Source organism: Lipotes vexillifer, unplaced genomic scaffold (assembly GCF_000442215.2).
Source record: "Lipotes vexillifer unplaced genomic scaffold, Lipotes_vexillifer_v1.1 scaffold965, whole genome shotgun sequence".
NCBI lineage: Eukaryota > Metazoa > Chordata > Mammalia > Artiodactyla > Lipotidae > Lipotes > Lipotes vexillifer.
The window spans coordinates 1,230,190-1,243,780 of NW_006769686.1; the positions used below are offsets into that span (position 1 = coordinate 1,230,190).

Consider the following 13,591-nt stretch of genomic DNA (forward strand, 5'->3'; position numbering starts at 1 on the left):
GAAGATAGAAGAACCGGAGCGGCTCCAAGGAAGGGTCTGTCTCTAGCAACGGCCTGGGGAGAAGGCGGCAGGCCCAGGAAGGAGCGGTCAGCCAGGGGCTGGGAAGTACCAGGACAGCGTAGAGTGGGGAGAAGGCCAGGCCCGGGTCAGGAGGCGTGGGCGCTCAGGGCCCGACCAGGGGCTTGTGGAGCGAGGGCCTGTGCTCCACGAGTGGCCGTCTGGGCCTCAGCCTGGCCTCAGCCTCCTTATCGACTCACCAGAGCCGATGCTTCGGGGTCACCTCCTCCTCTGTGGCGCTGACGCTGCTCCTCCGGGTGGGGGGCAGAGACTGCAAGACATCTGGACAGAGCCAGCCAGGGACAGGGAGCCCTCAAAGACTCCATCCCAACCTCTCAACACCTTCCCATCCTCTGCACTGCGGAACCTCCAAGAGGAATGGGTCCCGTTACCTAGCTGTCTCCGCTGCGGGCACCAGAGCTGGCACCGTGGCCCTCGTACCCCACCCCACCCTCCCTCCTCCCCCTTCCCTCTCTCACCCGTAAGCTCCTCCAGGAAGGCCCGGCAGTGCCTGGCATCTCGGGGCAGCAGGACACAGCCACCTGCCCCGGCCGCCCACTCCAGCCGCAGGCTCTGTCCTGCCAGGCCCAGCTCTATGCTACTCAGATCCTGCAGGGGAATGGCCAGGGTTGGCTGCAGCCAGCCAGCCGGAGGCCCGCTGTGGAGACAGTGAGGGCAGAGCGGCAGGAATGAGCGAGAGCAGAGTGAGAGCGTGGGGGCCCCAGACGGACCCCTCCCTGGCCATGGCCCTGCTCACTCACCGGATCTCCCCCGTCACCTTCAACACGTAGAGCCTGTGATCAGACACAACCACAAGACACAGAAACTCCCCAGGGTGCCCTGCCAACACCAGTGGTACCTAAGGGGAAGAGGAAGTTGATGTGAAACAGAGAGAACTAGAGAGGCGGCTGCCAGGCTGAGGGCCAAGCTACCGGTGACACTGCGCGTCCAACCCAGGCTCTCCATCGGCCTTGCTCTCTATCCCACAGCCCCGCCTGCACTCAGACCCACGGCAGGCTCTCAGCAGGTCTCCCTGCCTGTCATCTCGCCCCCTCCAGTCCACCCTCTGACAGAACAACTATGCCCAAACAAAAAACCAATTGTCGCTCCCCTGCTTCCAAGGCCTGCAGTGGCTCCCACAAGACTCAGGTTCAAGTCCAAACTCTGTGGCCGACACAAGACAATGCTCCTGAATGACCCCTGCCTGCCTGCTCAGACTCCTCTCAGGACCCCGACCCTGGGGCTGTCCCAATCACGGCCAGTTCTTCCCACTAGCTACTCTCTCAGGCCTCCATGCATTTGCCGCTTCCTTTTCCTAGAACATTCTTTTCCTCCCTCCTCTGTAACTCATCCTTCAAGACTTGGTTTAGTCGTCACCACAGGAAGGGGAAGCTTCCCTGGCCCACACAGGCTGGATCAGATGCCCCTCTACGGCCTGAGCCTGATTCCAGCACTTTCACACCGCGTCATGACTCGCTGTTCCTCACACCAGAAGAGAAGATGGAGGGCGAGACCGATGTACTCTAGACCCTTAGTGTCCTGCAACTGCTCAGAGCTCCACAGAGAGGGTCTGATGGCGTGGGGGATATACAATAATGGCCGGAGACCCCATTTACTAAGCGCCAGGGGCTGCACCAGGCAGCCTGCAGACATTGGCTCTCACGTGTGCTCCACACCCCGTGAGGTAGGCAGTATCCTCCCCGTGGTAGAGGGGAGACAACGGAGACTCAAATACCAAGAAACATGTTCACAGCCACACTGAGAGCAGCTGCCGGAGTTTAAACCAGAAGCCAGACCTGGAGGCTCCAGCGCAATCGCCTGGACACACTTGGCTGTGATGGAAACAGGCGGGAACCCTGGTCAGTTGGGGGCACAGGGCAGAGCCAGGCTGGCACAGACCTTGAGGCAGCACTGGAACTCCTCTTGGGCATCGGTGAACACCTCGACGTCCAGGAAGAGCCGGAGTCGGTGGTCCACAGAGCGGAGGCCACAGCGCTCAGGGGCTGGGGGCAAGCGGTGGGCCATCAGCCTGCCCTGGCCACCCTGGCTCCAGCACCCCTCCCCCGAACACCCTCCCCTACCCCGTCTCTGTTCGCCTAGACTCACGGGGGCTGAGGCTCCAACTGTGGCAGTCACGGGAGGCCGGTGCCTGAGATGGGGCACTGCCGGTCCTGGTGCTGTAGGCACTGTGGCCAGGAGGGCCATGGACGGGGCTCGGGGACTGCGAGGGGGCCGGCGATTGCTCTCCCTGCCTCCGTTTCCCACTGGGGGTTCCAGGGGACAGGAGAACCACGTGATCACTACCACAGTTTGGACACACAGCAGGCGATTCTGGAGGGAGGATGGGCACAGTCCCATGAATCACACACACAGCACCACAGCCTCTCGCTGTGCTCACAGCACTCCCTACCCACTCCCCCATCTCCAGCTTCACACGCTAGCTCCAGGCGCTCCCAACCCACCTGATGCCCTCTGCAGGAGTGGCTGCTGACCAATCGCTCCCCGCCCCAGTGAGGGATGAGTAAGCCTGGAGCCTCGGCCCACAACCTCAATACACCCTGCCTTCTCATCTCAGGCTGTCTCAGAGAGGGCCAAACTCAGCCAGGCCTTGCTCTGGGCCCCTCTCACAGCCTTGGGTTGGGCATATACTTGATGTCTGAAAGCCCCAAATCAACAGATAAGGGTCCGATTCCAGGCTCCATTACTTGAAGGCTGTCATCTAAGCAACTCTGAAAAGTCACCTAAGCGCTCTGTGCCTGGTGCCTCATCTGTGAGATGGGGATGATGACGGTATCTATCTTAGAAGGTGGTCAGGATGAGGGAATGGAATCGGGTAAAGATTCCAGGACACAGATCAGCAACGAGAAAGGAAACATTCTTTGAGCAGCTACAACGCATTGGGGACGTGCTAGACCCTTTGACGTTGTATCAAAACTCTCCTGAGCCCGTTTTGCAAGTGAGGAAACCAAAGATCAAATGACTGATGCACCCTGCCCAAGACCACATGGCTGGAGGGTCATAGCAGCAGCTACCATTTGTGGAGGTCCTTGGTTCTGTGCCAGGCAACTTGTGCCTGGTGCCGTTTTGTCACTTTTAAACCTCCTAACGTCATGGGGCAAGTCCATTCTCTTCTTTGCTCAGATGAAGTGACTGAGGCTCAAATCAAAGGAGAATGGAGCACACAGGAATCTTCATGACGAATGCCACCACCGAAAGGACTCCCAGGGCCACATGACCCATGGTGTACAGACAGGGTCAGGGACAGCGTGGGGCTCTTTCTGTTGCACACACTGTGCTGCTGGGCCTTGGGGGCCTGCGGCTGTCAGGGCAAACTCAGGGTGGGGGATGGAGAGGGCTCAATTTTCTGAACAAAATCTAAACCCCTGCTCCAGCTGCTGCCAAGAAGGGAAAAGTGACTAATAAAAATCATACATTTGGGCCTCCCTGGTGGCGCAGTGGTTGAGAGTCCGCCTGCCGATGCAGGGGACACGGGTTCGTGCCCCGGTCCGGGAGGATCCCGCATGCCGTGGAGCGGCTGCGCCCGTGAGCCATGGCCGCTGAGCCTGTGCTCCGCAGCGGGAGAGGCCACGGCAGTGAGAGGCCCGCGTACCAAAAAAAAAAAAAAAAAAAAAAAAAAAATTCTTTCTTCTTCAGTGTCTTCAAAGACATGGTTTTGACTGGTCTGTAATGGAAAAACCTCTCATCTTAGAGAACAGGATGTGAAGAGATGCCACGAGGCACTACTGGGTATCAAGTAGCTCACAAGGTCAGTCAGAGAAGGACAGTCTAAGCCAACTCCCACAGCATCCTACTCAGCAGCAAGACAACCCAGCACTGCAGTGGGGGCTCAGTAGGTTTTATGTAGTTTCTGACGTATTAGTCAAAAGAAGGAGGGAAAGGCCCCAAGTTATGAAAAATCAATGGGTATATGTTTAAGTAGTTACAGAGACTCTATTTCCTGACTTTAAAAGGGGAAAAAGGATGTAATTTCTTTTCTTTCTTTTTTTGGTTTTAATTTTTCCTCCAGGCCGAAAAGTTCGTCCCCGCTCCTTTCTGCCCTAGGGCTCCCCCTCCCCACTCCCACCTTAAAACCATTTTCCCTGAAGCAGCAGGAGGCACGTGGGTAGGGAGGTCAAGGGCAGGGCTGGTACCTGTCTTCTGGAACAGAGGCCTCCAGCCTTCCTCACCATCCAGTCCCGACCTGGGCTCCTCTGGCTTGAACTCGTGGCCACAGCGCAGACACTGGAGTCTGCTGCTGGGAGGGTCCCTCGCCTCCCCAAGCTGGTGCTTCCCCAAGGTGGCTGCTGGGGTCAACACAGCCAGCAGCTCCTGAAACAGGGCGGGCCAAACAGCGCCGTGAGCAGGACCCCAGCCCTCGGGCTTCCAACTTCCCGCAGCCTCCTGGGCCCCACGCCAGGCCCCGTCACCTGGACAGCGGCCTGGGCATCTGGCTCCAGCACCACATAGCGACGCAACTGCCGCTCGGGGCAGATGTAGGAGAAGCGGAGAACGAGGACAGGGCCCCCAGGGCGTGGATCTGAGCCCTGCGCAGGAAGAGGGGGTCGGAGGGATGAGGGTTATACTGAGAGCGTGGAGGAAAACAAAGCTCTGGACTCCATCAAAATGCTTTTGCTGACCACCATGCTCCAGCCCAGAAGCTCTGCTCCTCAGCCCAGCCTCCCAGGCTACCTGGGGCCCACCCTGCCCCGCTCAGCGCCCCTCCGAAGCTCTAAGCTCAGAGAGAGTGTGGGAAGCACGCCGCCCACTGCCTGGCACCCGCCATGCTGTCAGAGTCGGCTCCCGAAGAAGCCCAGCACTGCTTCCAGAAGCCCGGCTTCCATCGCTCACCTCGGGCACCGGCTCGCTCTGGGTCTGGGTCTCAGCCTCTACCTCAGCTGCCTCCAGACTCTGGAGCTCAAGCCGTTCCAGGGTTCGAGCTGCTTGGAGCTCCACCTCAAACAGGTGGCCAGCAGTGACCCAGAGAAAGCATTCCCTGCCCCGCAAGCCCTCGGGCCCCTCCAGGGGACACACCAACATGGGGCGACAGAGCTCCACTGAGGAGAGACCAAGAGAGGGACCCTGTAAGGAGAGACAGGCAGCCAAGACTCTGCCCCCCGTGGGGTGGCCATCCATCCCCAAGGGGTCAGCCACCCCGCACCTGGGGTCTCCTAACTCCCAGACGCGCCCCACCACCGGCCCCAGCCTCCACACCCGCCGCGCACTCACCCTCCACTCCGCGTGGCTCCTGCCCCTCCTCCTCCTCCTCTTCCTCTTCCGCCCCCTCCTCTTCCTCCCGCAGCTCTGGCTCCACCCCGACCTCCTCTGCTTCTTCCTGTGCAGACTCCGTCTCAGGGGGCGGAGGGCTGCTCACAGTCTCTGGGCTCGGGGTGCCCGGACGCAGGGTGCTGAGGGCAGGGGTCCCGGAGGCCTGCAGATGATTCCTGTACTGCAGCCAGTCACAGCCAAACCGGTCCCGGAAGCTGTTCATGAGCTCCAGCTCCCGATGCTGCTGCGCAAACCACCCTGGGCAGGCGGGGGAGAGCAGCTTAGCGAGCCCGGACCGCCACAGTCCCCGGCGGCCCCGGCCTCTTCTGAGCGTGCCCCTCAGGGTGAAGTAAAAGGGGCTGCGACGGCAGGGGGAGAGCCAGGTCAGAGGGAGCACGTCCCAAAGCGCCTTCTGTGGGACACTGTGGTCACATTGGACTCAGAAGCACGCAGCACCTGCTGCTTTGGGAGACTGGACAGACCGAGCAGCACATTTAAGGTCCTGAGACATCCTGAAGAAACTGCTTAACTCTCGTTTAACACAGCTTTTCCCAGACTGATCGGGCCACGGAATCCTTTCATCACCTGACCTCTGACATCCAACAAAAACAGTGTTCTTTGAAAAACCCTTTGGAAAGTGCTGCCCAGGAGCAGTCTTTTCTCCTCTTCCCAGACTAAAAGGAAAGAGGAAGGACGACAATGCCCCTCACAATGCTCCACTCCACCAAAAGTAAAAGTCCTCCAGCCAGAAGACGGGAGCACACTGGACGGGGGCAGGGGGGCTGGAGGTGGGCTAACTCACCAGCCGGGGAGGGGTCCAGAGTCCGGGGGTCCGGGTCCGTATCACTGGGTTCCGAGATACTCGCCCGCCTCACACGGACTCGGCTCTGAGGTTGGGTAGAGGGACCACATTCTATGAAAGCCAGGGGCCTGCCACCCAACCTGCCCAAAATACCCACCCACAGGCAAGGATAAGCCCTTACTTACTCCCAGTGCATTGGCTAACCAGAGCCGCCATTGAGGCACCCAACCCCGGGCATGAGGCAGCCTAGGACACCGTTTACCTTAACCTTACGAACCGGGGGCTGGGCCACAATGCCCCCCGACGAGGGGCTGTCACTCAAGTCAGCGCCGCCGGAGGTTTCCGTGGTACTCCCCACTGGCCGGGGCAGAGGTGGGGCCATGGGGCCAAGGCCTGAGGATGGGGAGGTCTGGCGTGGGGCAACAGGAAGGAGAAAGAGGTCGGAGCCAGGGAGCACCTCTGTCCCACCCGCGCTCTCTGAGAGACGGGACCTGCTTGCCAGCTGAGCAGGCAGCCCCCTCCTGCACAGCCCTCTATTTCCCTCAGCCAGTGCCCTCCCTTCACATCCTCCCAAGTCGATCCCGCCATCATTCCCACCACACGAACCTGAAAATCAGTCAGTGACAAGGCCTTCCCATCAAGAAGGAACTGAGTGAAGATAAAAGGGGAGGGTAGTGTCGGTGAGGAGCACACGCCCTGGGGAGCCCCAAGCCAGGGCTGGGGGTCCTCCTAGCCCTGTAAGCACCAGCAGGGTCAGCGAGGGGGAACAGCATGATACACAGGGGGTCCGAGGCCTTGGTCCCTAGCCTAGGGATGAGGGTGGAGAGGCAAGAGGGTGCAGGGGCTGGGGAGGCCTGGGCAGGAAAGGGAAGGCAGAGCAGACGTGGGAAGACCACTCACCCCAGCAGCAGCGTCCCTGACACGGGGTGACAAGCACCGGGCGGTGGCCGCTCGGTGCTCAGGGTGGAACCACAAAGGGTTCCCCTCCAGGCAGAGCTGGGGACAGGAAGAGGAGGCTGAGGCAGGCCTTGGGCACCCCCGTGTGAGGAGGGATGCTGAGCGACTCAGCATGGTGGGGAGGGAGGGAAGGAAGGAGGGGCGCAAAGCTAGCTCCTGGGTCCTCACCTTGCGGAGCTCAGCCAGCAGCCACAGCGGCGACAGCTCCCTGTGTCTTTCCAGCAGGTTGTAGGCCACATCCAGGTGCCGCAGGTTCCGCAGCTGCTCCAGGCCTGGGGCAGGGGTGAGAGGGGAGAAGGGGCATGCGGGTGAGCAAGGGTGGAGGGGGTGGGGGGCACAGCAGAAAGGCCAGCCTGGGCACCTCAGACCTGCCCGAAGGCCGCATGAGAGGCTCTGGGGGCACACGGGTCCCAGGCCGCCCTGAGTCTCACAATGCTGCCGTTCCCCTCCATGTCTGCCCCGTCCTCCCCTCCAGCCTGGCCGCCCCATCTCCCCCACTCACCGTGCAGGCTCTGGAGCTCATTGCCTCGCAGTATCAGGGTCCCCAGAGCAGCCCCCGAGGGTCCCATTCTCGGCACCAGACGCAGATGGTTATAGGAGATGTCCAGATGGCAGAGCTCAGACAAGTCCTGGGAGGGGGTGGGGGTGAGGAAGATTCTCTCCTTGACCAAACTCTAGTCAGGCTCCTCTGAACCCTCTTCTCGACTAGGCCTCAACCTTGGCCTATAAAGACTGCAGACTGCCAGCACAAATGATTTCATCCCCCCCACCTCCCCCACATTGAGGCTTGCACAAATCTACCAGTTTCTGATAGCTCCAGAATGACAACTCCAGCCCCCTTACACTGCTGCCCAGAAAAACTCAAGGCTGCCAGAAGGATTTAGTTTGCTCCAGCCAATGCCTGAAGATAGGGCCCAGATCTCCCAGCCTCCACGGGACTTCGAAAAGTGCCAGTTAGCAAATCAGACAGGTTTCACACAGACCAATGCCCGTTTCCTGCTTTTCGTAAATTTCCACTTCCCTGACTTCAGAGGAACCCGTCTAGAGTTTGGTCAAGGAGAGAATCTGCTCAAGCCCCCCATTGTCCCCCTTCCCACTAGCTCAGTCTCCACTGAAAACGCCCACCGATGCACAAATCAAACTTGAGTTCAGTTCACGATGAATAGCTTATTACTAATTAAAATAGTTTTACTACTAATTAAATATCACAAATAGTTTATTACCGTTTTAACTAGTATCCAGCTATATCTAACAGGGAGACATGGGAGAAATGCCCTTCATCCTCACCACGAAAGCTACCCTTTTCTGAGCTAGGCACTGGGCTAAGTAACATCAGATACCGTTCACAATCATTTGAATACTATAAAAGTAGGTACTCCTAGGATGTGCACTTTACAGATAAAAAAATTGAGAGACTAACTAATTTGTCCCAAATCACACAGGGATAGGAGTTGAGATTTGAACACTGCTTTGTCTTATGCTGGAATCTGTGCCTCCAAACAGTATCACCTCCCAGAATGTGGATCTGAGGGGGTTAGGGGCCTGGGGGCGAGGGCAAGGGCAAGGTGGGAGCAAAAGGAGTCCAGGAGAGAGGGTCAGAGCAGAACAATCAGAGGCCCCAGGGGCTGGGGCCAGCCAGGCTGCTCCTACTCACCATCAGGAAACCCTCACAGTCTTGGACCTGGTTGTGGCTCAGGTTCAAGAAGCGCAGAGCTGACAAGAGACGCTGAGGAGGGATGGGAAAAGGAAGTGGAAAATGTGACGCCCCCAGGCAGCCAACTGGCCCTCCTCCCTAAGAACCCATCCCTGTCGTTCCCCAGTTCCCCAAAGCCCCTTCTGAGGCTCACTCACCAGGGAGCTGTCTAAGGCAGTCAGAGTGTTGTAGCTGAAGTCGGCAGAGAGCAGAGCCAGCCAGGGCAGGGCAGAGCAGAGGTCACCACCGCAGGCTGAAAGGAGCTCCTGCGCAGGCAGGCAGGTGCTGTTACCTCCACTCTCCCCTCCCTACCATGCCAAGACCACGCTCTATCAGCCGGTCGTTCATTCACTCTTTTTTTTTTGCTTTTTCTTTTTTTTTTTTTTGCGGTACGAGGGCCTCTCACTGTTGTGGCCTCTCCCATTGCAGAGCACAGGCTCCGGACGCGCAGACCCAGCAGCCATGGCTCACGGGCCCAGCCGCTCCGCGGCATGTGGGATCCTCCCAGACCGGGGCACGAACCCATGTCCGCCGCATCGGCAGGCAGACTCTCAACCACTGCGCCACCAGGAAAGCCCCATTCACTCTTTATACACTGAACTCAGTCTGGAAATGAAGACTTAAAGAAAGCCCAGGGCCCTGTCCCCAAGGAGTTCACTGTGGGCAGAGCGGGGAGGCAGACATGAGGATATTGCATACAATATGCTAGGTGTGACTGTAAACATATGGACAGGCACAGAGTGCTGCGGGAACACAGCAGAAGAAGCAAGGACACTGGGTCCAGAGGGAGGTGGGAGGCAGGAGGCAGGGAAGGCTGCAGAGAAGGGGGAACCCCAGAGCTTGGTCCTCCACGTCCCTCAGGACAAGGCATCCATGTTCACCCCTCACCCTCCTCACCTCTAATGCCTGGAGGCTCCTGCTGCAAATCAGGGTCTCCAGCTGGGAATAGATGGCACGGAGGCCATGGAGGCAGTGGAGGGGGACACCTCGAAGCTGGGACAAGGGAAGGGAGGGAGGGAAGAAGACTGAACTTCACAGAAGACAGAGGTCTCATCCCCGCCTCCCAACAGGGAGGCAGGAAAAGATGACGAAGCCACCTATGGATCAGGGCAGCATTAAGTGGAAGAGAGTGGGTGGCACATCACTGCAGAGCAACCAGCACACTCAGGTCTGCCCCCCACACCCCACCAAAAGAGACCACATCTCTTTCTCTGCCCCAAATGGCTGCTCAAGCTGGGTTTTGGGCACCAACATCCCCCAACACCCCATACCTCCAGCTGCCGAAGGGACTTGAATGGAAAGATTTTGATGGGCCCTGGGAGGCCAAGACCTGGGACATGGACCAGCTAAAAAAAACAAAAAAACAAAAACCCTCAGGTCACTGAGGACCAGCACACGTCCGTTTCCTTGGTCTCTCTTCCCTAGCACGGCCAAGCACAGCTCTCACCTCATCTGAATCTGGGCCCTGCAGACTTCGTGCACTCATGCCGTACCCCCAGCCCCGCCTCCACTGCTCTTTTGGGCTTTTTGTATATCCTACCCCATTCCCACCCCAGAACCTTGAGTGAAAGTGTTTTCTGCAGCACATCGAAGAGGAACTGAAGCTGGAGGATGACGGGGGAGTCGGCGGGGTGGGAAGGCAGAGCCACAAAGCCTGTCTGGCCAGGGCCCCATGGCCCCAGGTGCAGCTCAAATACGTGGTTCAGCTGCTGCAGTGCGGCAGTGAGCAGGCTCAGGGTGCTACGGCCAGACAGGACCGCATCCCCTGCAGGGAGAGGGGCAGACAGGAGCAGCACATAAGAAAAGGCTCTTTCCTTTTATTCTAAGACTTGTGACCCCAGCATACACTCACTCCAACTCGTACTGTCCATCCTCCACTACAGGATCAAATTTTTTACCTCTTCCTTGCTCAAAAGTCTTCAACAGCTTGCCGCTACCTTCAGAAACTCCTAACTTTTCAGCCTGATATAGCAGACTGCTTCGCTACAAGACTCCAACTTTTCTAAATTTTCCTTCACCTTCTGCTCAAAAGAGCCGGGCCTACTCACAGTGCTGGAAATACAGTGGACTTGGTTCCCAGCTTCCTCATTTTCTGACACACCCGCTTCCACTCCGCCCAGCTTGAGACGTACCTTCTCTCCAGGAAGCTTTCTCAACACACAACACTGCTGAACTTTTCCCCATAATCACTCATTTTACATTAAAGTTGATTGCTTTATCTGTATTTTTTTTCTGATTGCAAAAGTAACATGCGCACTTACAGAAACTTTCAAACAACACTAAAATGCATGTCATGGAAATAACCGCTCTAAAGCACTAAGGTATTGTTATTGCTCTCCGTGTTAAAACTGCTTTCTCCAATGAGACTCTCATCCTTGAGGGCATCTTTGGTATTCATTACTGCAACTAAAAAAGTACAACTACAAGGTAGGCAAAGAGAATTTTTTTAAAGTTTTTTTTAAAAATAAAGATTGACTAGAAGGATTTTGCAGAAATAGTACAGACAGGTCCCTCATACCTTTAAAATGTAATCCCCAATGGTTATATTTTATATGGAGTACAGTATCAAAACCAGGAAATTGGCATTGGTACAATGTGTATATATAGATCTATGCTATCTTGCTACATGTAGATTCCTGTCACCACCACTACAATCAAGATACAAATCTATTCCATCACTGCAACACTCTCCCTCCTGCTACCTCTTTAGTCACTTGTGTCCCTGCACGTGCACGCGTGCACGGGCACACACACACACCATCAGCCCTAACCCCTGGAACCAAGTCAGATTTCTGCTGAATAAATTATCAAATCCTACAACCTTGTATGAAGGATTTTCTATGTACTAAACACTGAGGAGATACAGGCAAGGTTCAAGGATTCTCCCCACCCTCAAAGAGCCTCCCAGTCTACAAGCGGAGATAAGACATGTGCACAGTTAATACTACAAGCCAGTAAAAATGCTATAGAGATTCCACAGATACCATCAATAGGAGTGCACAGTGATGGAAGGCAGCTAACGTTGAGCAATATGTGCCAGACATGTTACTTCATTTAAATGTCATCAGAATCTCCTAAGAAGCACTGTTTACACTCCCTTACAAATAAGGAAATTGGACCTCAAAGAAGAATCTCGATTGAGATCATACAGCTGGTAGGAAGTTGTCCATCTGATTTCAAAGCCAGGACTTGTTTTACCACAACTAATGCCATCCATCACTGAACAACGACTATGGCTCCACTGTGCCCAGGCTCCGAGGAAAGAAATTATAATAATTACTACCAATTTTGAGCACTTACTATATATGCAATCGTTGTTCTAAATGCTTTATGTGAATTAAAGTTAATCCCCATAGCAACCTTTGAGATAAGTAGAATCATGTCGTGCTGCTGGTGAGGAAAAGTAAGGCTCAGAAAACTTAAACAATTTGGTCAAGTTTGAAAGAGTTGGGATTCCAACCCAGGTGGGTCTGACTTCAAATCTCGTGCTTTTAATTAAACTTAGTGCTTTGCCACAGAACGATGATTATGACCAGTCTTTGGTCTCGAGGGGCTTGCGGCCAAATAACCATCACTTCCCTCTGAGAGTATCAGAGAACGCATGAAGGAAGTGGCACTGGAGTTTGGCCTCGAAGGATGGCTAAGGTCTAGACTGTCAAAGACAAAGAACAGAGCGAACAAACCCCAGAGGAGTAAAGAAGTGAATTCTTCGACACCCAAACCCTCGTAACCCTAAACAGCTGTAACCCCATGAATCTTAGGGGGCGTGTCTCTGGAAGGTAGGACGTACCCCATCTCGCCCCAGCCCAACCGGAAGTCTACTCACCGGACTCACGCAGCAGCCCAGCGAGCTTCCACACCAGGGAGTCCCGCGGGGCGGTAGTCATGGCCACAGGACGCTGGGGGCGGAGCCTGAGCAAAGAGGAAGCGGAAGAGCTTCAGGTGGGTGGTAGTGCCAAAAGGCCAAGACGTCCGCGCAAACCGAGGCCTCGCGGAGAGAAAAAAAAAAACAAAAAAGAGGGCAAGTAAGAGCTCCTCCTTAGTGCCCTTTCAAGGAGTATAACGTCTGGCCAGCCAGACTGACCTTTCTGTATAATCCTGCCACCAGCTCTGCAGCCCGGCGCCTATCAATAATGGGCAGGAAGTCCCGCCCCGGAAGAAAGGCGCGCGGGAGGGACGGCCGTAAAGCAGGCCTCCGCTGCCGGAAACCACGCCCTCAGTCGTGCGAACGTGTCGGATGGGGGACGGTGCCCGCTGGTTCTGTCGAGGGCGGGCCTTCTGCGGTGGCAGCTGCTTGATCCCAGACCACTGCTGCGAGTTGGGCCTCCGTCGGCCGCGCCCAGCTGCGGGCTCCGCACGTCCTGAGACGCACGCTGGGCTCGGCGGCGCTCCTCCGAGCCAGTGAGGAAAATCTGACTCCTTGTTTGCAGACTGGGCGGGGAAGCAAAGTTTAGAGGAAAGGAATTTTCTGTTAGTAAGAAAAAGACTCGTCCAAAGTGAACACTCCCTTTTCAATTAAAGAAGAGCGTGTCCGCCATGCAGGGACTTTTTTTGACATCTGTGTGAAAGAGCTGGAGCTGGCGGAGGTGCCATCTCTGGGGTTTCTTTGACAGTTTTTACTTAATCTCGCTCCAAACTTGCTTTTCTTTTTTCTTCATCAGTATCGGGCTCTCTCATTAGCGATTGTTAGCCCTCCACGTGCACCTCGTCCTTTTTTTTTTTTGTTTTTTGTTTTTACTTTGTTTTCTAACACCTGAATTTAAAAGTTGTTATTGTTTCGTGTTTGAAAATGAGAAAACGGATTCACAAAGCTTAGG

General features: G+C 56.0%; 1 protein-coding gene across 1 annotated transcript in view; it reads right to left on the reverse strand.

Moving 5' to 3' along the window:
- Positions 1-12,673, reverse strand: part of STK11IP (serine/threonine kinase 11 interacting protein) — a 14,304-nt gene extending 1,631 nt beyond the window's left edge. The window contains exons 1-22 of the mRNA XM_007445851.1: positions 12,601-12,673; positions 10,334-10,539; positions 10,046-10,120; positions 9,672-9,767; positions 8,933-9,040; positions 8,736-8,807; positions 7,584-7,710; positions 7,250-7,353; positions 7,025-7,120; positions 6,731-6,772; positions 6,387-6,533; positions 6,125-6,209; positions 5,251-5,580; positions 4,906-5,111; positions 4,485-4,601; positions 4,209-4,386; positions 2,164-2,388; positions 1,957-2,060; positions 819-916; positions 537-715; positions 258-339; positions 1-53 (exon numbers count right to left, since the gene is read on the reverse strand). The exon at positions 1-53 is cut by the window's left edge and continues 18 nt beyond it. Of these exons, the coding sequence (XP_007445913.1) occupies positions 1-53; positions 258-339; positions 537-715; positions 819-916; positions 1,957-2,060; positions 2,164-2,388; positions 4,209-4,386; positions 4,485-4,601; positions 4,906-5,111; positions 5,251-5,580; positions 6,125-6,209; positions 6,387-6,533; positions 6,731-6,772; positions 7,025-7,120; positions 7,250-7,353; positions 7,584-7,710; positions 8,736-8,807; positions 8,933-9,040; positions 9,672-9,767; positions 10,046-10,120; positions 10,334-10,539; positions 12,601-12,661 (2,791 nt within the window). The 5' untranslated portion in view covers positions 12,662-12,673. The remainder of the gene's footprint in view (positions 54-257; positions 340-536; positions 716-818; positions 917-1,956; positions 2,061-2,163; positions 2,389-4,208; positions 4,387-4,484; positions 4,602-4,905; positions 5,112-5,250; positions 5,581-6,124; positions 6,210-6,386; positions 6,534-6,730; positions 6,773-7,024; positions 7,121-7,249; positions 7,354-7,583; positions 7,711-8,735; positions 8,808-8,932; positions 9,041-9,671; positions 9,768-10,045; positions 10,121-10,333; positions 10,540-12,600) is intronic.
- Between the last annotated feature and the right edge of the window lie 918 nt (positions 12,674-13,591).